The following is a 25,514-nucleotide window of genomic DNA, read 5'->3' as shown; positions in this document are numbered from 1 at the left end:
CAAGATTTAGAAGGGATTTTGAAGGCCATATTTTCCAGAGTAGTGGGTATATAGGATAAATGAGCACAGAAAGTTGTAAAGATGAGAACAAGTACATTTAATATACCTTTGGACATGGATAGGAAGAGCTTAGAAGACTATGGGGCAACTGCAGGCAAATGAGACTAGTTCTGGAAGGTACTTCTTACAGTGTGGATGGGCTTTTGCATTGCCTTTTTTCAAAAAGAAAGGGTTCAAATTCACTGGGGTGGGGGGAGTGGTGGATGGGGATGGAAAACAACTGACCTTCGCCAGTATCACAAATGAATAACTATTAGAGACAGAAATCAATTTACCAGAAATTTCAGAATTCATTATTGAGTCCACAAGGCTGCAACGTGCCCAAGCTGGAATGAGGCACTGTTCCTAAGTTTGCATTGGGCCTCATTGTAATAGTACAGGAAGCCAATACTAGATTGGAGAATTAAAGCAGCAGCCTCCCCTGTGGCCTGAAGAGTTTTTGTGCAATCTGCATTTGCTCTCTCCGGTGTGGAGGTGATCACTACACTAGATTGGAAGAAGTGCAAGTGAATAATTGCATCATTTTGAAATATTGTTTGGATCCTTGGACAATGGAAAGGGCAGAAGTGAAACCTGTTACTCAGTGTTAACAGAGGGCCCAGGCATGACTGAACAAATGCTGTTCTGTATATCCCACAAAAAGCTGACATAACTTGGATCCATGTAAGTTCCTGTGGTGACTCCTTTGATCAGGTGAAAGTGAGTAGATATGAAGAAGTTGTTTTTCAATGTAGGAACAAGTGTAGCAGAGATGACTGTGGGCCTCTTTTCAAGAAAGAAACAGAAATGGCCTCCTCGCGGTGCATTGAGCCTGCACCAACCATAAACCTCACAGTTTACACCCATCCTACATTAATCCCATTTAAAAAATATTCTCTTGTTCTCTTTAGCTCCCTCTCCCCCACATCCTTCAGCATTGTGGGCTGAAGGGCCTGTATTGTGCTGTAGGTTTTCTATGTCTGTATCTCCAGCAATATGCTCAGTATCACTGCTCTGGCGATGGTAACTTCCTTCCCTCCTTCAATTCTAGAGCTATTTTGAGGAAATTACTTAAATCCTCAAGCATGAAGATCCAAGATGGTTAATTTTCCATCTCTGTTTTTAGTGTAATCAGTTCCTCAGGTTGTGTTGTTGTGTCTTGGTAATCTTTATTTCTTTGCTGCTTTGTCCAGCAGCAAGTCTCAACATGGTGTTCATATTTTCCCTCTTCAGAGGTTCAATCTAAGCCGTTACCCAGCTTTCTGTTAGAACACAGCGGTGAGAAATGAGTACTTCCCCAAGAATATGATTCAGCTCATCAATTACTGCTGCATTCTTAGTTTGCTTTCACTAACTGGTTTCAGGAAGCTTGAGAAATCCATTGATGCAGAAGTACGCCTGAAACTGTGTTCAATTGTTGCTTTGGTTGAGCAATTAACAGATGGTCATTGGCACAATGTCTCACTTGAGGTGTTCCCTACAAACAAGTAAGCTCACATTTTTTTAAATCCTTCCTGGTGACTGGAATGGTGTCAGAGAACTGGAATTTTGCTTAAAAAGGCAGCAAGGGATAAACAGAATAATTATGGGACTGTTAGTTTATCTTCAGTGATGGGGAAAATTATTGGAATCTATTCTCAGGGACACTGTAAATCTTGATTTATAAAATTGCAGGCATTTTTTTTGAAGGCCAGCATGTATTTTTTTAAAGGATATCTATATCCATGATTGATTTTGTTATATTTTGTGGCTTGAAAATACAAAACTAATCGAAAGAAATACATAGGGAGACTGGGGATAAACATGTATGCGGTTTGTTTTACCTTCAGTGAGGCATGCACGAATGGTGTGATGTGGTGGCGTAATGATGTATGCCATTCATGTACTTTTATATAAAACCTGCAGGGCATTGTGTAAACAAATAATACTTAATTAAACTATATATTTACAATATTATTGAAATATTAACTATATAATGTGGGACCTCCTGATTAAACCACACACAAGCCCAGTGTGTTGTTGGCTGTTGTATTTCACCATTATGACTATCATTCAACAGGAGTTACAATTTCCCAACATAAGTTCTTAGATATCTATAGGCTTTCGTTCAGTCTCTTTGACATGCTGTTCAAACTCATTTTGTGGAATGACTGAAGCAGCCAATACTGTATCCAACTTCATTATAATTAATTGCTGTTCACTTCTGGTGTAAGCCATAATGCTAGTTTTAATTTTCACTTTGTAAATCCTAAGGCTACTCAGTCCCGTGCTATCATTATCAGATTTTTTTCATCAACGGCATGCAGATTAGTATTTTTCAAACTGCAACTTGACTTTTTTCTCCCTTTCCTGTGCAGTCCATTTATTTTTGTCTGCCTGACATGTTCTTTGTAGTTATCCTACTTTGTTGCATTTTCCAAAAGTTTTGCCTTCAGAGCTGCATTGGTTTGATGTATGTGAGGCCCTGTTACAACAGTAACACCTCTTGTTCAGCCAGGCAGATTTCTATTTAGATGTTGCAATTTTGTTCACGCTTACTTTCTTCCCTGACTGCAACTCACTCGCTTTCTCTGTCTGCCTTATCCATTGAAATAGTGATTTCAACTGCTCTTTTAAATGTCAAAGGTGATGACGAATCTGCATGAAGGAGGGAGATTGAAAGTCTGGCTTAGTGGTGCCATAACAATGTCTCTCTCAATGTCAGCAAGACCAAGGAGCTGATTATTGACTTTAAGTGGAGGAAATGGGAGGCCCATGAGCCCGTCCTCATCGGGGATCAGAGGTGGTATGGGCCAGCAACTTTAAATGTTACCATTTCAGAGGACCTGTCACGTAAGCGCCATTACAAAGAAAGCACGGCTGTGCCTCTACTTCCTTAGAAGTTTGCAAAGATTTGGCGTGACATCTAAAACTATGACAAACTTCTATAGAAGAGAGGTGGAGCATGTATTGATCAGTTGCATCACAGCCTGGTATGGAAACAGCAATGCCTTTGAACAGAAAATCCTACAAAAAGTATGGATATGGCCCAGTCCATCATGGATAAAGTCCTCCCACCACTGAGCATATCTACACAGAATGCCGTTACAGAAAAGGAGCACCTATCATCAAGGACCTCCACCAACCCAGATCATGCTCTCTTATCGCTGCTACCATCAGGAAGAAGGTGGAGGAGCCTCAAGACTCGTGCCACCAGGTTCAGTACCTCTCAACCATCAGGCTCTTGAACCATTGGGATAACTTCACTTACCCCATGACTGAACTGTTTCCACAACTTATGGTCTCACTGTCAAAGACTCTTCATCTCAGATTTGCAATAGTTATTGCTTATTTATTTCTCATTCATATTTTTATTTCTTTTTTTCTTTTGTAATTGCACCATTTGTTGTCTTTTGCAAAATGGTTGTTTGTCCGGTTCTGCAGGGTGCGGCCTTGCAATAATTCTATTAAAGTTCTTGGGTTTACTGAGAAAATGAATCTCTGGGTTGTTTACTTTGACAATAAACTTACTTTGAAGGGTCTGCTTTATTCTCTTATGTTCCAAGGAACAAAGCTCGAGCCTGACCACTCTCCATCTATAATATAGGACCTCTAGTCTTGGCAACATCCTCGTAAACCTTCGCTGCACTCTTACTGAATTCTTTTGCATAGCCAATTTTCTGTCTATGCTGCTGCAGCCCTTTGTGCTCCAAAGCCTTCAAATTTGGCCTTGAAAATACGAGTAAGAAAAACAGTCCAATTGCATTCGGAGTGCAATTCTATAATAACCGAGGCAGAAATCAGTCAGCTTATACTAAAACTGCCCACGGTAAAGATTAATTTGTACACCTAGTGCTACATCTAGATCTGAATATCACAATGCAGGAATTTAATTTCAGAGATGTGCTTGCAGAGTGACCAGGATTGAGACCATAATATTTCAGATTTAAGGTCTAAATCAAGGAAGGTAATGGTATAGCACTGATGCAGATGGATAGTGCTGTGGAATTGGTTTGGGTGGAAATAATGCATAGTGGGAGGAAGAGGGCACACTTGGAAACCACCTACAGCTTTCTCTAGCTGTTGCTTCTTGATAGCTCAGTACATAAAAGTAGAAATATTCAAGTCATGTATGAAGCTAACTGCAATTATCATGGGCGATTTTAACACATGATATTGGTTTTATTGATGTTGGTTTATAGTGATTGGTCTAATCAGATGGCAAAAGCACCATTGAAGAATTTGGGGAGTGCTTTGGAGATTGTTTCTTAGAGCAGAATGTATTGGAACTTACTGGGAACTGGTTATTTTAGAGTTTTATCATGTGTAATGAGGTAGGATTAGTAAAATATGTTGTAGTAAATGATCCTGATGATGTGGGGGAGAAAACAACTTGGTAGAATTCTGGAATCAATTTGAAGATAAACAGCTGAGGTTCAAAACCAGACTTCCACCGTGAAGAAGAGTAATCGTGAAGGTTGAGTACCCTGGGGTAGCTTAGGGAAATAGTTTAAGAGGATGGTTTATGGACGAGTGTTACGAATACCTTGTTCATTATGTTCAGCAGAAATTTATACCAGTAAGCAGGTGGGCTGAATGGGAAAGCTGAACCACCTGCTGTTACCAATAGAGGAAAGGAAAATATTGAATCAAAGATGAGAACAAAGTGTCAGGGGCTTGTGGAATATCAGAGGACTAGGACAAGTAGCGGCAACATGAATATAATAGCTAAAAGGGAGAGAAAACATTGTCATAAACAGCACTGACAGCTAATATCAAAATCAACAGCAAGGATACCTATGGATATATGAAAAGAAAGTGGGTAGGTAAGGCAGGAGTGGAGTGAGATAGAAAATTAATAACGGAAATGGATGGTAAATTAAATCATTAATTTGTATTCAGTCTTCATGGTGAACAACACTGCAAATACCCCCAAAATATGTCTGATGAGCTGGTTTCAGTCAGTGTCAAAGAACCTGTAAGAGTCACAAGCATGAGAGGCAAGGTACAGGTTGTTCCTGTATTATGAACACCTAATAGACACTCCTACATGCAAGTGATTTCTGATAGTCTTACATTTAGAAGTCCAACCTGCATTCAAAGCAACACACACAAAAAGTGCTGGAGCAACTCCACAGGTAAGGCAGCATCTATGGAAACAGTTGATGTTTTGGGCCGAAACCCTTCTTCAGGACTGAGAGGATAGAGGGGAGGAATGGTGGGGGCAGGGGGGGAAGAGGTTGGCTAGATGTTGACAGGTGAAGTCAGGTGGGCGGGAGTTCCTTCAAATGTCAGAACTAGATTCCCCCTTTTCAAGTGTACCAAATGGTCTTTTTTCAGTCTTGTATGCTTTCAGTGCCATTTCTTACAATACTGTGGTGATATTGTTACTATGTTGAGTGATTTTTGTGTATTTTCTGATGTGGGAAGATCAATTTATGGATCCCTTTTGTTATCTGGGGCAGCCTGTATTGGGGGGGAACTAGATTAAAGACAGACAACATGTCTTGAATGCATGTACCTAGAGGCTTTAATGGATGCAGCTGTAGAAGTAGTGGAGCCTTTGACTGAAGGTTCCCAAAATGCATAGTTCAGGAAAAGTATCAGCAGGCTGGAAATGTGACTGCATCTGTCAGAAGAAAAGACAAAGAATTAACCATAGGGTTATTGGATTAGTATCTTTTGGAATTTATAATCAAGGAAGGAATTGTCATTTAGAGTAAACAATGTCAACATGGATTTATGGAATGTAAATCATGCTTGATAAACCTGAGTTATTTGAGGATGTAACCAGCAGCGGTGATAGAATGGAGCTTGTAGATATAGTGCACGTGGATTTTCAGGAAGGGATCTTAGAAAGTGACACAGAAAGGAGGTCATGGTTTAGTGGAAGTAGGTTGGTTTGGACTAAGAATCACATGGAAGACAGTCTGAGTAAATGGAATAGGCTGGTAGGATGTAATTAGTGAAGCACTTCAAGGATCTTCTCTGGGTTTTTTGCAGTTTATATTAATGACATTGAGGAGGTGGCAGAGTGTAAAATGTCCAAATTTTCCAGGGGTATATTGAGCAGATGGAGCCAGGTAGAGAAGGGGGAGGTAGAGAAAGAAACTATTTGGTGATGTGTAGATGAAAAAGCTGCAGATAGGTACTGAAATTTGCTAAGGGAGGTGTTAAGGGATGGGTGATGGTTGATGGAGCCACTGATGGAGAGGAAATAGGAGACCAGTGTGTGGGTGATGGGCAAATGGAACCAGATAGGAGGAGAAAGAAACAAGTAATGGGTAGTCAAATGGGTTCAGTAAAATGGATGCTTGATTGACAGAACATGGGTGGATCAGGAGGAAAGTAAAAGGAACGTTGGGTACGGTTAATCAGAAATTAGAATATTCAATGCTTTTTGTTGTATGATTACCCAGGTGGAATATGAGGTTAATGTTCTTCTGGTTTGCATTTGGCCTTTCCCTTGCAGTGAGGTTGGTGTGGGAGTTGGAAGGAGATTTAAGCTAGTATACGTCCAGAAGCTGAGGAGCAGAACAGTCGCCTAGACTATGCTTGGTGTTACCATTGTAAAGGGTAGCAGGTCACGAGCCTGAGTCCAATAGATAAAAGTGAAAAACATTCCGTCAATAAATCTATTCTTGTTTTAATGAGATTTTTGGAACTGGTCAAGGAATCTATTCCAAGGGAAGACTCAAAAGTTCAATAAGGAGAATGAAGAAGAGCCCCCCCCCCCCCCCAGTTCCCAGCACAGTTGCATACATTGCTGCCAAGGATGTCCCAAACAGTCACCGTATGAGAAGCCTAATCCATTGACCAATGACGCTCCTGCTGCCAGTATATTGAGCAATCTTTCAGTGGTAATCTACCTGTTGGACATCTGCTCAATAGACCTTGACAACTATTGACCTTCTTTGTTGAACATGTGAGAGGTTCAATTTACACCTCGTACTACTTCATGTGCAGCCTATGTGGCTTCAATGAGATGAACAGAGGAGACAGAGGTATGGTGTGTCAGCAACAGGGAAATTTTTGAGTGGAAGTCTCACTTTCTCAGCCTGTTGATCAATCATTCCATTCCAGGATCTTTATGCTTGTGTCCTATTCCTTTCTTTCCTGCTTATTTTGTGCTTCATTTCTTGATGTGAATTTCCTACTTTTACAAACGCTTGTAATAGGTTAGATTTGCAATGACTAACCTAAGGTTTAAAAACTCAGATGGATGATCAAAAGTCAAGTCAAAGTAAATTTATGATCAAATATGTATGCAGTATACAACCCGAAGATTCGTCTTCCCACAGACAGCCATGAAACAAAGAAACACCGTGGAACCTGTTCAAAGAAAAGATCAAACACCCAATGCACAATAAAAGAACAAGTCATGCAAATAGCAAAATACATGGGAGTAACACACAGAATATAAGAGATGTGAAACGGCCTGGGAATGTTCAGTTAGTTCAGTGCAGTTCAATTTAGTGCTGTCATTTGTTCACTGCAACTAAAACTGCACAAAAAGGAGGAGCAAGAAATCAGGAATGCATGAACATGAACTGCAGTTTTCAAAATCAACAATCATATTGTCAAGTTTGCCAATGACACAACAGTATTGGGGCTTATCAGAAACAGTGGAGAGGAGGTGGAAGAGCTCGACGGCTGGTGCCAGGCAAATAACCTCTTCCTTAATATCTACAAGACAAAGGAAATAGTTATCAAATTCAGGAGAACTCACACCATTTACACCCTCTTTATCCTGGCGGCACAGTAGTGGAAACTGCAAGAAATTTCGAAAACCTGGGAGTGCACATCTTGTATAAGCTGTCATTGTCCCAGAACACATTCTCCCCAGTCAAGAAAGCTCACCAGTGCCTCTACTTTCCGAGAAGGCTGAAGGGAGCTGGACTTTGCAATACACTTGACCATATACAGATGCTCAGTTGAGAGCATCCTAACATGCCGCATCAGTGTGTGGTACAGAAAGTGCCCTGCGGTGGTAAATCAATGCTTTTTAATGTACTGTGTAAATTTATTATGATGCCATCAGTGGTGCTGGACCTTGTACTGACCTTCATAGTCCAAAATGCATCAACCTACTGTAAAGTCTAATTGGAAATAAATTGTACAAGCTTCTTGCTTTTCACTGAACTCTGCCTTTTTTGAGGATAATACTTCAGAATATCAGCAGCATTTTTCCATTCCATTTACAGACTTCACATTTTCACTGACTACTGTTCCAACACTTTACTTAGAGCCCAATATTTGGTCCCTCCAAATCAACAACAATCTCACATCAGTGACTTTTTAGAAAAAAAAAGCGGCTGATTTCAACCTCCTACAGATTTTATTTGGACACCACTGTTATTTTAGTTGTAGAACTTAAGTCTTTGAATTAGAGAAAATCTGTCTCGATAACCTGAAATTTTAACTAATGTTCTTCTTTCCAACTGATCCGAGTGTTTTTCAGAACTTTCTAATTACAACTTGCCGGTCTGCATGTTTTTGGGATTTATGAGTAAACCAGAGGACCTGGGGTCAGGGGGAGAATGTACAGACTCCAAAGAGAACAGCGTAGGTGGTGGGATTGAACCCAGAGGTGGCTGGTGCAGCCAGGTAGTGGTTTACTGTCCTGAGGCTTGATTGAGTATTTGTATATTCCTAACTTCGTTTATCGCTGATGAAGCAAATCTTATTACCGGCAAGAGGCAGTCATTAGAACATGACATCTTTACCGAGGCATATTCTATCAGATATATCAATGTAAGAAGTAACAACAGAAGCATAAACTTATTTCAGATTATAATAATATTAAATGGGTATTAATTACAACTGCAATTATCCCATTTTTCCCATTACAATGCTTCTGAAAGCTATGCTTCATCTTGACAACAAGTGTGTTCTGGAGATGCTTTCTTGACCCGGTGGAAATACTGAGGTAACAAATAGAGCCATTCCATGCTCTTTCTGTAATATTAAGACCAATGAATGGGAAGCTAAGAAATTTACCCTCCCCATGAGCAAGATCAATTATATCACCCAAATGATGTGGATTGTGCTTTTCTTTTTGTAGGTGGTTGATATTCTAGCAGACACTAATAGCTGAAGTCCTCCAGGGAGTTGATCCACATTCAAGGACTTACCATAATAACTCTGCACCCCAAGTGCTACAACCCTATCCTAATGGGTTCTGCTTGCAGTCTGGTCTTTAATTCCTATGCATCTTAGTGCAGCAGCAAGTTGGCTAGAATAAGCAAACATAAAAGTAGAACTATTGTAAGATATTGATCCTTGGCTTGTGTAGAGATCTTTGGTAATTGCTGCAGTGTCACCGACTGCAAATTAATTTGACTCATCAAGCAGATTTCCTGACAATTGTCAAACGATTAGACAAGAGTGATTAGCAGCATCAATTAAGAAGGATAAAGTATTAGTGTAATTGAACGCCTGAGGTGTTTAATGGTGTTGCTGTGCTCTTAGTGGATTACATTTTGCATCTGAATGTCCAGAGAGTGACAGAGGGAAATATATTTCACTGTTTTGGAACATTTAAGGCTTTTATCTGAATTTTATCACTAAGTAGCTAGCATAAAGAATTTTTCATTTGCCTGAGGATAATATGGATAAAAAATATGAAGTAGTTCAAAAGAATACTTTGATTTAATGTGAGCACTAATAGAGATAACAAAATTAAAAGCATGACTGATGGTTTGCTTGTCCAATATAAACAACAAACCACCTTAATTTTTTGTATGCTTTAATTTTGTATTTTCTATAACAGGGCATCCATCTTACACTATCTGTGTCTTGGGATACATTTAAATTCCTCAAGGGCACATTCATCCAAGAATTTTAACTGGGGATTGGAAAGAGATTTTATTCCGTTATCTTTCTAATAACAAAGGATTCAAAGGACATGATAGAATTGACTATCTGAGGATTCCTGCTGGTCTCCTGGTTCTCCTTAAACGTGGAACTAGCAGAAATCTTCATCTTCCCATGATGCCTACTCTGTCCCACCCAGAGGGAATGAAGGCAGTTGCAATTCCCATAATTTCTTTGGTGTTAAACAACATTTGTTGAACTAGTAGCAGAGATGGTGTGAATCTGCTAATGAATTCTAACTCAATATCTGATATAAATGTCCATCAGTCCATGCATCCTCCCCACATTATTGGCTTTTGAAAATCATATTTGAGTGGCAGTTTCCTGGTTCTGTGTTGCTGCTGGGTGGTAACCTTGTCTATCAACAGATGTGTGGACACTGTCTAGACATGATATTTCGATGCTCAAACTGTGCATCACAATTTTCACTTGGAGGGTAAAGCACTCCAGGGAAAAAATATAAAAGGTGTAAATTACTTTCAGATTCTGGCAAGCACAAAATTTTCTTTCTAACCACAGCTTGCATTTATACAAGTAATAAAATTTACGAAGGTTCTTCACAGTAGTGGAGCAGGAAATGTTCTTGGGGAAGAACTGGAGGTGGACAGATGTTGCAGAATGAAGGGGTTTAAAGAGCAGCTCTCTCATCAGATGAGACTAAATTGGGCAATAAATTGGCTCTCGATGAGATAAGGAAACTGCAGATTAAGCAAGTCGTGAAATAATTTGAATTCACCTGGAGCTTTATATGTTCCAAACAGCTGTTTGTATAATGTAGTCATTGTATATTAGCAAGTGTATATATAATCTGTATATTGCAAGCTGTCACAGACAGCTATGTAATGAGCTGTTTTAATGATGTCATCTCTCTGACAGTTGGGAGGGAACCATCAGCTGCAACCTACGGTTTGGGCCTGATCAATAATGATGACAGAGTAAGGCTTGGAGAGGTCTGGCATTGTGCGCACCCGCTGCTCCTTACCCCCTTGTTTGGAAAGTGCTCTGGAGCTGCCAGCTCTGCCAATGTATGATAAATGTAAAATAAAACCAAGAAAAAATACCCGGCAGATCAGACAGCATTTGTGAAGAGAGAAAGAGTTGAAGTATTAGGTCAGTAACCTTTGCTCAGCAAACAAAAATCACCTATCCTTTTCAGAAGATACCAACAAGACAAGTCCTTCTCCACTGGATGCTTCCTACCAGGCAATTCACATTCATCAACCTCCTTTTATGGGTTTAGAAGTATAACATGGAGACGTGTTACTCTCTTTCACCCCCTCATCCACCCCTGCTGACTTCCCCCCCCCGGCTCTCTCCTCCCTCGATCTCTTCCCCTGCCATGTACACTCACCCTCTTTTTTTTCTGTATGACTTCAACTCTGGAGTGTTTTGCTCTCTTGCACAAAAAATCTTTGGTGCTTATTTATTACAGTACTGCTATGTGTCCATTGTGAACTTCACCTGTGTTCACAGATGAACAAGTAGGTGTTCACCCAATCTGCTACTATTTAATTTGACTACAGCATTCATTGTTGTCTATTGAGGAATAATTTTAAAATGAAGGGTACAGTTTTAGACCATGGGCAGGCAGGGATGAATGGCAGAAGATGGGGATTAGATTAGCAGTAAGTTTGTTGCAGGATTCATGTAGAATTTACTTATGAGGCATTGAGAAGCAAACTTTAGTTTCATAATCATAGGGTGGCAAGCAATGTGGAGTCATGCTTCAATTCAACCAGCTTTAGATCGTGCTGCTTAGCATGAGTCAGACTATTTGGTTGATGGGCAGCTGTGAAATTCCTTCGGAGTGATAGATTTGTATATCATGGAGCTGCTTCCATGTATGATGTGTTGCTCCTCCATGCTGGAATCTTTGCGGTCAGTAGTAGTTCTGATGTGATGTGATTTCCTCCAAACCTCTAAAACTGGGAAGGAGCTATGACTGCAGCAGCAGGAGTGCACTTGCCAGGAAGTTTTCACTATGGTGGTGTTGTTTGGGGGGTGGGGGGGGTGGGGGTTGGTGATGAGTTGAATAAAAACTGCTGACTGAAACATTTGCAGTTTGAAGCTTTACCAATGCTGCAAATGTAGGCAGAGACCTTTGGCTTCACTTGAGGCGGTGAGGTTTCTTCCACGTATGTGTGCTGGCCAACTTCTCCAGATACTCTCCAATCTAAATAAGGGAGCCTGTCTGCCTTCGTCTCTGGGTTTTCCTTGTCATGTGGTGATTTGCCCTTTGGAGAACTGGGAGAGAATAATTTCTGTTCCCTTGTTGCAGGTCCTTTATCCCAGGATATTCACTGGCTATGGTTCCCACTTCTACAGATATTTTAAGGGCAAAAGGATAGCAAGGGACAAAATTTAAGATCAGTATGGTCATCTGTGCATGAAGCTGAAAGAGATGGGAGAGATCTTAAATGAAATTTTTGCATCTGTATTCACTTGGGAGATGGATGCTGGGGTGACAGAACTGAGGCAAACAGCTAAGAGCTCCTGGACCATACACAGATTACAGAAGAGGAGGTACTTGCTGTCACGATGCTTATTGGGTGGATAAGTCTCCTGGGCCTGAGAAAGTGTCCTTCAGACCTTGGCATTCTGAATGAAGAACATAGTGAATTGAATTCAACATTAGCTTTGTGGGAGAAGCTAGAGAATGGTATTAGATGGTTGCTTCTCCGATTAGAGGCTTGTGACCAGTGATATGACACAGGGATCAGTGCTGGGTCTGTTGTTTGTCATCTATGTCAACAATCTGGGTAATGTGGATGATGCGAAGATGGGAGGTGCAGGGAAGAGTGAAGAAGGCTGCTGTGGAATCTGGGCCAGCTGGAAAATGGCAGATGGAATTTAATGAAGACTCACATTTTTGTATTTGGGAGGATAAACCAGGACAGAGTTCTGAGGAGTGCAATAGAACAGAGAGATCTGTGAATACAGATCTAAATTTCCCTGAAAGTAGCATCCAGAGTAGATAGAATTGGGAACGAGGTTGATAGATTCTTGTCGCAAGAGTGTCAAAGGTTAAGAGAGAAGGCAGGTGAATGGGGATGAGAGGGATAATAAATCAGGCATGATGGAATGGTGGAGCAGACATGACGGGCTGAATTGCTTACTCTGCTCCCATGTTTTATTATCTTATGGTAATATTGAAGTTGTATAAGATGTTGGTGAGGCCATATTTGGAGGATTGCATCCTACTCACAGCAAAGATAGGTTAAGGGTGAAAGGTGAAATATTTAAGAGGAACCTGAGGGAGAACTTCTTCACTAAGAGGGTGTAGAGAGCTGCCAGAGTTGATGGCTGTAGGTTTGATTGCAACATCTAAGGGAAGTTTGGATAAGTATATGGATGGGAGAGAAATGGAGGGCAGTGGTCCAGGTGGAGTCGATTGGACCAGGCAGAATGGCAGTTCAGCATGGACATGATGGTCTGAAGGTCTGCAGTTCTACTCATCATGCTATAGGAAGGCTAAGATTGTGCTAGAGGGAATAAAGAGGAGATTCACTGGGACAATGGAGTTGCTCAACATCAACTGATGATCAAAGTACATGAATGTCACCATATACCACCCCAAGATTCATGTTCTTGCAGTCATTCACAGTAAATACAAAGAAACACAATAGAAACAATGAAAAACTGACAAAGATGACAAGCAACCAATGTAAAAAAAAACAACAAATACAAAAAAGGAAAAAAACAAAATAGTAACAATTAAATATTGAGAACATGAATTATAGAGTATCTGAATATAAGTCTGTAGGTTGGATTAAAATTATCCCTCTGATTCAAGCATTATGATTCAGGGTTAATAATAGTTTCTGACCCTGGTGATGTGGGACCTGAGGCTGCTGTATCTTCTTCGTAATGGCAGCAGCAAGAAGAGAGTACAGCTTCGATGGAGGGGATGACCTTGGTGATAGATGCTGCTTTCCCGTGACGGTGCTCCATGTCGATGTGCTCACTGGTGGGAGGGCTTTACTTGTGGTGGACTGGGAAGAATCCACTACTTAATGTAGGCTGTTCCTTTCAAGGCCAATGGTGTTTCTGAGGGTAGTTTTGAGAAGCTGCTCTGTTTAGAGTGAAGGAGGCTAACATGGAACATAAATGAGGTATTGAAAGTTGAGTATAGATAGAGTATACTGTATGAAACATTTTCTACAGCACAATTAAATCTAGAGGTTAGGAGAAGGGATATGAGGGTGATAACAGCTAGGGTGTTAACAGCTGATTGTGGACGGCAGGAAGGTAAGAGGATGAGAAGTGGACAGAGTAAGCAATTTCAAGTTCCTGGGCGTCAAGATCTCTGAGGATCTAACCTGGTCCTGACATAATGATGCAGATATAAAGAAGGCAAGACGGTAGCTATATTTCATTAGGAGTTTGAAGAGATTTGGTTTGTCACCTGAAACACTCAATTTTCTACAGATGTATGGTGAAGAGCCTTCGTGCAGCGCTATTTGGTATGGGGCACGGGGTGGGGGAGTGTTGAGGGCTGCTGTATAGGATCTAGAGAAGCTTCAGAAAGTTGCAAAATTAGTCAGCTTTCTTGGGTATTAGCCTCAGTAGTATCTAAGACATCTCAAACAACAGTGCCTCAGAAAGGCAGCATCCATTATTAAGGACACCACCCAGGATGTGCACTCTGATCATTGTTACTGTCAGGAAGGAGGTACAGAAGTCTAAAGGCATTCACTTAGCTATTCAACAACAGCATCCTCCCCTCTGCCATCAGATTCCTAAATGGATATTGAACCCATGAACACTACCTCATTTTTTATTATTTCTGCTTTTGCACTGTTGTTTGCACAGTGTGTATATTTATTTAACATACACATATATATGCTTACTGTTACTTATTTATTTTTCTATATTATCATAAATTGCATTGTACTGCTAGTGCTAAGTTAACAAATTTCACAACATATGTCAGTGATAATAAACCTGATTTTGATTCTGATTCCATACTGCTCACAAAACAACAAATTTTCTGACATATGTCTGTGATAATAAATGTGAATCTGATTTGACTTTGCATCTCCATTTCTTCAGGCTGTTAATTGCAAATTGTTTATTTGCTCTTTAAGTAGGATGTCCTGTAAGCAGCATTAAAGATAGACTGGGACAAATTTAAAAGGAAATAGCTGGCTTTTCACCGATCTGGAGAAAAACCAATTTGACTCTCAGTTGCCCTCCATCTGAACTCCCGTGGTCCATGCCAACAGAGAGAGGACATTTGTTTTCATTTTGAGCAAATGATTGTCTGGAAACCAAAGTAGCAATTTTATAATAATAATATAAAACACAAAAGCAACTTAATTACAACTCTGTAGCATTCTTTTCATCTCCAGAGTTGGAAAGTTTCCACTATACCATTGTTATTTAGCAGAATGACATTTGCTTGGAGAGTTTACCTTTGTGGAGAGACTATTTTGACTAAAAGGGTAAAATTTGGTGCTGCTGTTTGCTAAATGTGTGCATTGTTAATAGAGAGTTCCTGAAAGTACATGAAATCCCTTTTGTACAGATTGTACACTGCATACAATTATAAAGAAAGTATATTTGCAAATGTTACCTTTATTGAGCAGTTAGGGAAAAAGAAAAGAAAAAAATAAGAGCCCATTACAGTTAACACAGTCCAAATGTGCACGTAAGTTAGACCTCGTCTTGAAGTTGCCTTTCACTCACTAGAGTACTGGTCCTTCCTCCCTGACACCATTCATCTGCACAAAGCACCTTGTGCAACAGATTGACATCATCAGCCACCTTCCCTCCTGTCTTCTCCCAGCTCTCACCAAAAAAAGACCTCGACCCACACCAATGTCCCATCACAAAAACTCACACCCCCAGTGCTCTCTAGAACCTTCTTCCAATCCCCAATCCTGATTGGCTGACACAACATTCCTAAATTGAATAACATATAGCCCCTTATCTTTAGTTCAAACACAAACATGCTAAAAGCAGAGCGGACTGATCGTACAGAACTGCTGAGATGAAATTCCTACAGCACAGCAGTAAGAATCTTAACCAGGATGTTACACTCTTCACCCCCACCAAAAATAGTCATGTCCTCATGACTTTGAAATGTATCAATCTATAATTAATAATTGTAGTGTTCTCACTCAGGTGTAAGAGAAAACACCGAAGTAAACCGTAGTCAATGAAAGCAGGATCGCAGTAAGATTAACCATTTACTGTTCACTCTTCCACATTAACGTATGGTGAAAACGGTTGATAAAACAATACAAGATTTGTACAGTATTTGTTTTCTTCTTGATATCACATGTACATCGTAAATACTTGCAAAAGTAAACTACAACAACTACATTCTATTAAAATGCAGCATACAGTCAGAATCTACCTACGCCATTGACTGCTTTAAATACACTTCAACACAAACTATCCGCAACTCTTTAACTAACGAAAACATAAACCTTATCAACCGTCATTACTTTTAACAGAATCAGCGTTAACATTTTAATTCAACATATCGATTATCTCATGAACTTACAGCGTTGCTTCACTATGTTTCTAGTGTGTAGAAAGACAACTTTTCTTGCACTGATCTTGCACATGTGAGCCCCCTCCTTCCCGTTTCTCCAAACCAGTATTTTCCCACAAGACGCGGCGAAACCGGATGTGACGTCATTGCATGCCGCGATATATCACAGACAACGAATTTACTTTAAACAATCCTAACTTTAACTAAAAAATGCTAACAAATGAATTACTAAAGCGAAAATATTATAAACTAAACAAATGCCATAAAGGCAATACACTCCCCGCTTGACCTTCGTAAGGTCACAATGAACATAATACAAAACTTCAGTCTCTAAATCAGTCCTTAGGTAGAAGTAGAATGACTTCTTTCTTTTCTTTTTCAATTTTTTTATTGATTTTCATATATACATATAAAAAAACATAACATAATAATGAGTAAATTATGAATACAATAGACTTGAAGTCACGTTGATAATAAGATAACAATATCCTATTAAACATCAACAGAAAAAAATACCTTAATCAATCAAGTCCATATGATTATATATGAAAAAAAATAACCATTAAAAGAAGAAAAAATTTGAAAATATGTGAAAAAAGTATATATTAAGAAAAATAAAACACTAAACTAAACTAACATGGGCAATAATAATAGTTTACAAGTATATGATAGTGTCAAAAAACTCCGGAACTCCATACCTGAACATGAATAAGCAGAAAGAAGGTCTGGAAAAGGCCAAATTAATTCATATGAAAATGTCGAATAAACGGTCTCCAAGTTTCTTCAAATTTAATTGATGAGTCAAAAATAGTGCTTCTAATTTTTTCCAGGCTCAGATAAGAAATAGTTTGAGAAAACCACTGAAACGTGGTAGGAGGATTTACTTCTTTCCAGTTTTGTAATATAGACCTTCTGGCCATTAATGTTACAAGAGCAATCATTCGTCTGATTGAAGGGGAAAATTGATTACCATCTTCATTTGGTATGCCAAAAATTGCAGTAATAAAATGAGGTTGTAAATCGATATTCCAAATTGAGGAAATGGTAGTAAATATGTCCGTCCAATAGTTATGTAAAGCGGGACATGACCAAAACATATGGGTCAATGAGGCCACTTCTGAATGACATCTGTCACATTGAGGGTTAATATGAGAATAGAATCGAGCAAGTTTATCTTTAGACATATGAGCTCTATGTACAATTTTAAATTGTATTAAAGCATGTTTAGCACATATAGAAGAGGAATTAACCATTTGCAAAATTTTTTCCCATTTATCTATTGATATATTATATCGAAGTTCTTTTCCCATTCTTGTTTAATTCTAACTGATATTTCTGGTTGTATCTTCATAATCATATTATAAATAAAAGCTACTAATCCCTTCTGACAAGGGTTTAAGGTAAAAATCAAATCTGTAAAATCCACTAAAGTTGAATTAGGAAAAGATGGTAAAACTTTATGTAAGAAATTTCTAATTTGTAAATATCTGAAAAAATTAGATTTAGGTAGGTAATTCAAATTTGTTGGAAAGTTGGTCAAATGACATCAAAGTATCTTCAAAGAAAAGATCACGAAAACATTTTATACCTTTCCTTTTCCATATGTTAAAAGCTTGATCTGTCCAAGAGGGTTTGAAAAAGAAATTAAGTAAGATAGGGCTATCAAGAACAAAGTTTTTCAAAGTAAAAAACTTACGAAATTGAAACCAAATTCGTAATGTATGTTTAATAACAGGATTAGATATTTGTTTATTAAATTTAACTAAATCAGCAGGAAGACAAGAACCAAGAACAGAAGATAGAGAATATTCCTTTACCTCATTACATTCCAAATTTACCCACTGTGGGCACAATGGTGAATCCAAATCTAGTTTCCAATACATTAAATTACGAATATTATTTGCCCAATAATAAAATCTAAAGTTAGGCAAAGCTAAACCACCATCTTTTTTAGATTTTTGTAATTGCCTTTTACTTAACCTAGGGTTTTTATTTTGCCACACAAATGAGGAAATTTTTGAATCAATGTTATCAAAAAAAGATTTAGAAATAAAAATTGGTAAGGCTTGAAATAAGTATAAAAATTTCGGTAAAATCATCATTTTAATAGCATTAATCCGACCAATTAATGATAAAAATAAAGGAGACCATCTTGTAGTAAGTTGATGAATTTGATGAAGCATAGGTAAAAAATTCAGTCTAAATAAATCTTTATATTTCTTGGTAATTTTTATACCTAAATAGGTAAAGTTATCAGTAACAACTTTAAATGGTATCCTATCACTCAATAAAGTTTGTGCATTTAAAGGAAATAATTCACTCTTATCTAAGTTTAGTTTATAACCAGAAAAAATACCAAATTGAACCAACAAGGATAAAATAGCGGGAATAGACCTATCAGGGTCAGAAATATATAACAGCAAGTCATCAGCATAAAGTGATAATTTGTATAACTTCTCATTACGGGTAATACCAAAAATATTAGGAGATTCACGAATAGCAATAGCTAAAGGTTCTAATGCAATATTAAATAATAAAGGACTTAAGGGACAACCTTGTCTTGTACCACGAGATAATTGAAAAAAAGAGGATCTATAGTTATTTGTAAGAACAGAAGCAACAGGTTTATAATATATTAATTTAATCCATGATATAAAGTTAGGACTAAAATTAAAATTTCTCAATGTATTAAATAAATATATCCATTCAACTCTATCAAAAGCTTTTTCAGCATCTAATGAGATAACACATTCTGGGATTGTGGGTGGTGAAGTATAAATTATATTAATCAATTTTCTAACATTAAAAAAGGAATACCGATTCCTCATAAAACCAGTTTGATCTTCTGAAATAATCTGTGATAGTACTTTTTCTAATCTAATGGCTAAAATTTTTGTAAGAATCTTAGAATCTACATTTAATAGTGATATAGGGCGATAAGATGTACATAAAGTAGGATCTTTATCTTTTTTAAGAATTAGAGAGATATTAGCTTCATAAAAAGATTGAGGTAATCTCTTCTTAGCAAACGCATCATTAAAAATTTCACATAACCAAGGAGAGAGCAAAGAAGAAAAAGTTTTAAAAAATTCTACTATATAACCATCAGGACCAGGAGCTTTCCCTGAATTCATTGATGAGATAGCCTCTCCTATTTCCACCATAGAGATAGGAGCATCTAGCGGGCTATGGTCTTCATCAATCAGTTTAGGAATATTCAAATTGTTAAAAAAATTATCTATCATGGACTGGTCACCATCAAATTCTGATTGATATAAAGATTTATAAAAATCTTGAAAAGTATTATTAATTTCTTTATGATCAGTAGTTAAATTACCGTCTTGTTTGCGAATTTTAATAATTTGTCGCTTAGTCGAAATAGCTTTTAATTGATTAGCTAACAGTTTGCCAGTTCAATCACTGTGAATATAGAATTGAGCCCTGGTCCTAATTAATTGATTTTCAATTGAAGAAGATAATAGTAAACTATGTTCCATTTGAAGCTCAACTCTCTTCTTATAAAGTTCTTTGGTAGGAGTCACGGAATAAATCTTATCAATTTCCTTGATTTTATCCACTAATAAAGCAATATCTAGATATCTTTGTTTTCTTTTACCAACAGAATATGAGATAATTTGTCCACGGATAAAAGCCTTAAAAGAGTCCCAAAGTATTCCTCTGTCGATTTCTTCAGTATAGTTTGTTGAGAAAAACAAGTCCATTTGCTGTTTTATGTAGGTGATAAATTCTGGGTCTTGAAACAAAGTAGCGTTAAGCCTCCAAGATCTGATATTATTGGAATAGTCCGAAATCTTAATAGATAACTTCAAAGGTGCATGATCCGAAATAGTAATAGAATCATATTTACAATCAATAACATCCGTTAATAACCGATGATCAATAAGAAAATAGTCAATTCTAGAATAGCTATGATATACATGTGAAAAAAATGAAAATTCTTTATCTTTAGGGTTCAAAAACCGCCATATTTCTGTAATTCCCGAATCAACCATAAAAGAATTAATAAGTAGGGCTGATCTATTCGGAAGAGTACGGATAGGTTTAGATCTATCCATCGAAGGATTCAAACAACAATTAAAATCTCCACCCATTATCAACATATATTCATTTAGATTTGGAAGGGAAGTAAATAAACGTTTAAAAAATTCAGGGCAGTCAAAGTTTGGAGCATAAGTATTAACTAGAACAACTTTCCGATTAAAAAGTGAGCCAGTTATCAACAAAAATCTACCCTGTGGGTCAGAAATAATTTCATGATGTGTAAACGATATTGAGGGGTCTATAAAAATAGACACACCCCTAATTTTAGCGGTACAATTCGAGTGAAATTGTTGACCCTTCCAGAACCTAAAAAACGTTGATTATCCTCCCTCCTGATATGGGTCTCCTGTGCAAAGATAATATTAGCGTTCAGTCTATGGAATACTTTAAATATTTTTTTACGTTTAATCGGATGATTTAAACCATTAGTATTCCAGGAGATAAAGTTAATAGATTTATCCATCATGCTAATATTAGTTGTGTGTATCATAAAAGGTTAAAAAGACACATAACCCACAATTCAGGAAGGAGGAAAATTGATTCAGGGGCAACCGGAGAACATGACACCTCAACAATATTAATAATTTAAAGTCGGCCCATAAACTAAAAGCAAAAAAATAAAGAGCAAAAGCGTGAAAAAAGATCCCTACCCCCTCCCCCCACCCTTCGAAAAAAAGCCAAGCGGCAGGCGCATAATCTAATACTAACATTACCCCCATTTCAAGATGGCAGCTCTATAAAAAGATTAAAAGAAAACTATATAACACCCAGATTAAGATATAGAGTTGCAAAAAGAAAATATATATCAATCAGAATAAAAAAACTAATATAATAAAACAATCATTAATAAAAAAAGTATAAACATCAAAATTTGAAAGTGTAATATACCTTTAAAAAAAATCCCGTGTTCAAATACAAGATGACGTTTCAAAAGCAAAGACTTATGGGAAGAAGAAATGCCATTTTGAAAAAGCCATATTACTAAATACAAATGTGAGTTCAGCAATCTGTTAAAAGACAAAATAGGATTAAAAAAAAAGGGATGTAATAAACAGTGCAATATATATAAAAAAAAGACCAAAAATCCAAAACATTCGTCCCATTTCTAAGTACAGGCAAACAAATAAATGCTTACAAAAAACAGAATCTTACGGGAAAAAGAAACGACATCTTAAAAAAAAAGTAAATCATTATTGCAAAATATAAACGTATATAACCAAAACATAAAGAAAAAAAAAGAAGATATTATAAAAATTAAAAGGAACATCTATAAACAATGATGATAGTAAAAAAAGCCAGACCCGTAGATCAAAATAAGAAGTTATAACCCAGCTTCATAGGTTAAAACTTAAAGTAAAAAGATATCCTCTCTCCGAAAAATCTTCCACATAACACATAGTTCAAGTTGCACTAGAAGATCGAAATTCTTCAGCAAATTTCTTCGCTTCTTCCGGAGTGTTAAAAATTTGCTGACTGTTGTCATTCAGCGTAATTCTAAGCCTCGCTGGATACATTAAAGCTTGTTTAAGTCCAATCGAGTAAATCTCTGCCATCACTGGTTTAAAAGCGATTCTGGCTCTCATCACCTCGTAGGAATAATCCTCAACAATTCGAAATTTGTAGGTATTGTAAGAAATCATACCTTTTTTTACGAGCTAATCGAATTAAAAGCTCTTTCTCACGAGGATAATGAAGGCGAACAATCACCGCTCGTGGTTTATCAGTCGTAGACGAAAACCTCGCAACTCTGTGAGCACGGTCAATAACAGGTTTAGTTTGCAAACCTTCATCACCGAAAATTTCCCACAGTAATTTAGAGAAAAATTCAGTTAAATCACCGGACTCAACTCTTTCGGGAAACCCGATAATTCGCAAATTCTGTCTGCGAGATCGATTTTCGAGATCAGTAATTTTAAACTTATACTGATCTACAGTTTTAAGAGTGGATTGTACCTTCTTATCCAACACTTCAATTGTACGTACTTTTTCAACAATTAATTTTTCAAGAGTCGCCAACTTATCTTCATGCCGCTGAATATCCGATGCCTGCGACTGAAGCTTAGTATCAAGCGATCTAACAACTCCTTCAAGTTCAGACATTTTCGTGGTGAGCTTGTTTTCCAAACTTGCCATTTTACTTTCCAAACTTGCCATTTTACTTTCCAGCTTGCTTTCCAAACTTGCAAGTTTAGTGTCCAGAAGATTAGAAATTGCATCGATAGATAAAGGCTCCTTAGATGATTTCTTACTTGTAGCCATTTTAAGTTCGACAGAGTTAGATCAAATATAGTTTTAGGGAAAAAAAAAGTCAATCGAAAATATCAACTCATTTGATTAAATTCGAAAAGATTTGATTAAAGGGTGATTATAGTTAAAAAAGTGAAGAGTGCCTAAAAGGCAGATGTTTACGTCGCCATCTTGAAACTCCACCCCCAGAATGACTTCTGTAACTGGCCTTTGGTAAATTTTCACATCACCTTGGTCGGTAGTTTTCAACTCAACCTTCTTGACGTGTCCATCCCCACTAGGGAATGTAGCAGTGATTCTGGCCATTGGCCAGCTGTTGCGGGCGATTTGCTTGTCCCTGAGCAGGACTAAATCTCCAACTTGAAGATTCCTGCAGGGCTCTGTCCACTTTTGTCTGTGTTGCAACAAAGGTAGATATTCCTGTATCCAACGAGACCAGAACCGATTTGCCAGAGCCTGGACCTGTCTCCATTACTTTGTGTACAAATCCTTATCAGAGAAGTTCCCTGGTGGAGGGGGAGCTCCTGCCTTCTGCGTAAGGAGCATTGATGGCGAGAGTATGAAGGGGTTTTCCGGGTCAGAAGACACGGGTAGGAGTGGTCATGCATTTATAATAGCTGTGACCTCTGCCGTTAGTGTGCACAGTACCTCGTGGGTCAATCGGGTGCTTTGCTGCATCTCAGGTTTCCTTTTCAGGGTTTTTTGCAAGGGCGTGAACCGCTTGACTGCCTGCTCTTCGTTGTTTGGCAAGCACAGGCTGGTTCTCTGAAAGGCAATGGGGCGACCCCATTATTTGCTTCATCTCTGAAGACCTTGGTATCCTTTGTTTTTAAGAAAATGGCATCTTGAGCTGATTGAGCAAGATTATTATCATGCTCAGTTTGAGCGAAGACTGACTGACGCAGCGTCTCGTCAGTTACTTTACGTTTGTTAAAGCCTTGTCGTGCTTCCTTAATACACATGACACTTGTGCAGGGTTGATAAATTGAATGGCGGCCACTCTCTAGCACATTGGTCTTGAGTGTGTTAACTGTCGGTTTGTGTACATTGCCAGGGCACACCTCTCCTATCACCACCCAGCCCAGATCCAGGCGTTGCGCAAAGGGGGCGTCGTGTGATCCATTGACCTGCTGCCTAACCTTGTGCACCCGGGGAACATCTCTTCCTAATAGCAGGAGTATTTCTGCTTTTGGATCCAGTTCTGGGATGTGTTTGGCAATGTGGTGGAGATATGGCTGGTGTAGCACCGCACTTGGCGTCGGGATTTCAGCGCGGTTATTCAAAATTTCATTGCACTCTAAGAGCGGAGGGAGACAGATGACAACTTTACCATCCAGGTACTCGAGCTGGAAGCCTTCTGCCTTCCTTCCATAAGTTTCCACGCTGCCTGAGTAAGTTCTAAGGTAGTATGGGAACTGATTACTCTCAATGTTGAACAAGTCAAAGAACTCTGGACTGACTAGTGAGCGATTGCTCTGATCATCCAGAATTACATAGGCTTTGATGGCCTTGTCTTTGGCTCCCTTAGGGTACACCTTAGTGAGGCAGATCTTTGAACAAGAACAGCTTGACTGAGTTTGACCGCAAACTTCTGTGCAGCTTGAGCTGACAACAGTTGTTCTGGAGTGAGCCTCTCCCTCCCCGCCGTCCTGTTGTGGGGGTGAAGGAGCTTTGTTGGTTTGCGGTAACGGGCCGGGATGCATGGCCCTATCGTGATTAGTGCTATCACATTCCAGACACTTCACGGTGATCGTACACTCTCTAGCAAGGTGAGAGGTAGAGGAACAGCATTTAAAACATATTCTTTTCTCCTTGAGAAGGGCCAGCCTCTCTTCAAGGGGTTTTTCCCTAAACATTCTGAATTCTTTGAGGGGGTGGGGTTTGTTATGCAATGGACAATTCTTGCTAGGGTCGTTGTTAGTTGTAAAGGCTTCAGTCTTAAGCACTGAGACAGGTTTATTAATGTTGAAATTATTCGAAGTGGATTTACCTGGCTTGGTGTAAATTGTACTGCTCCCTGGACCCATGAGGCTAGGGTTGTTTCGCTTCTTCGCCTCCTTGCACACAAACCTAGAAAAATACTTGAAGGGAGGAAATCGACCATTGTTTTCTTCCTTGTACTCTGAGGCAACAGACACCCACCTGTCCTGCAGCCCAAATGGAAGTTTGTCCGCGATTTGTCTAATCCCGTATGGAGTATATAGGTATAATAGACCAATTAAATAGCTGTCTTCTTTGGCGCCTTGAATCTCCATGAGTAAATCTCCGAGATCCCTTAACTTAATGTGGTCCTTGGCTGACACCTTAGGAAAATTTTCCAGACGTCGGTATAGCGCCGCTTCAATAATTTCGGGGGCCGCATAGCCCTCCCGAAGTCTCTCCCATGCTTTGCTTAAGGCTAGCTCGGGGTTGTTGATGTACACAGAACGTATGCGTTTCACCTGTTCGCATGATTCTTTTCCCAGCCATTTGACCATAAGTTCCAACTCTTGGGTTGCTCTGAGATGGACTTCAACGATAGCGTTGGTGAATGTGGAGTACCATGCACGGTAATTTTCAGGTTTATCGTCAAACTGAATTCGTCGTGCTAAATACTGTGCCATGGGTTCAACTGCAAGTGGCATGCTGGCTGTGGGAATATGTCAGTGGGTATATGACTGAGTGCGTACATCTGTTATGGAATTCGCTGTTCTGAACTTGGCCTGTGCCTTTCTTCTCGCCAAATCTGGTAAGTTTGGTGTCAAGAAGTATTTGTCATCGGCCCTTTCATTCTTGAATTCATCGCGGAGTTGCAAGGGTAAATTGTCTT

At 38.6% G+C, this 25,514-nt stretch overlaps 1 protein-coding gene across 1 annotated transcript; it reads right to left on the bottom strand.

Moving 5' to 3' along the window:
- Positions 1 to 20,603: 20,603 nt before the first annotated feature.
- LOC132404373 (uncharacterized) lies at positions 20,604 to 22,558 on the bottom strand. Its single transcript, XM_059988515.1, has 2 exons — positions 22,101 to 22,558; positions 20,604 to 21,465 (listed from the first exon to the last, which is right to left on the bottom strand). The coding sequence occupies exons 1-2, from the start codon at positions 22,556 to 22,558 to the stop codon at positions 21,282 to 21,284; spliced, it is 642 nt and encodes a 213-aa protein (XP_059844498.1). The 3' UTR covers positions 20,604 to 21,281.
- Between the last annotated feature and the right edge of the window lie 2,956 nt (positions 22,559 to 25,514).

The sequence above is a fragment of the Hypanus sabinus genome, chromosome 14 (assembly GCF_030144855.1).
Source record: "Hypanus sabinus isolate sHypSab1 chromosome 14, sHypSab1.hap1, whole genome shotgun sequence".
NCBI lineage: Eukaryota > Metazoa > Chordata > Chondrichthyes > Myliobatiformes > Dasyatidae > Hypanus > Hypanus sabinus.
The sequence above is the reverse complement of the archived record's forward strand: the minus strand, read 5'-3'. Positions and strand labels throughout refer to the sequence as shown.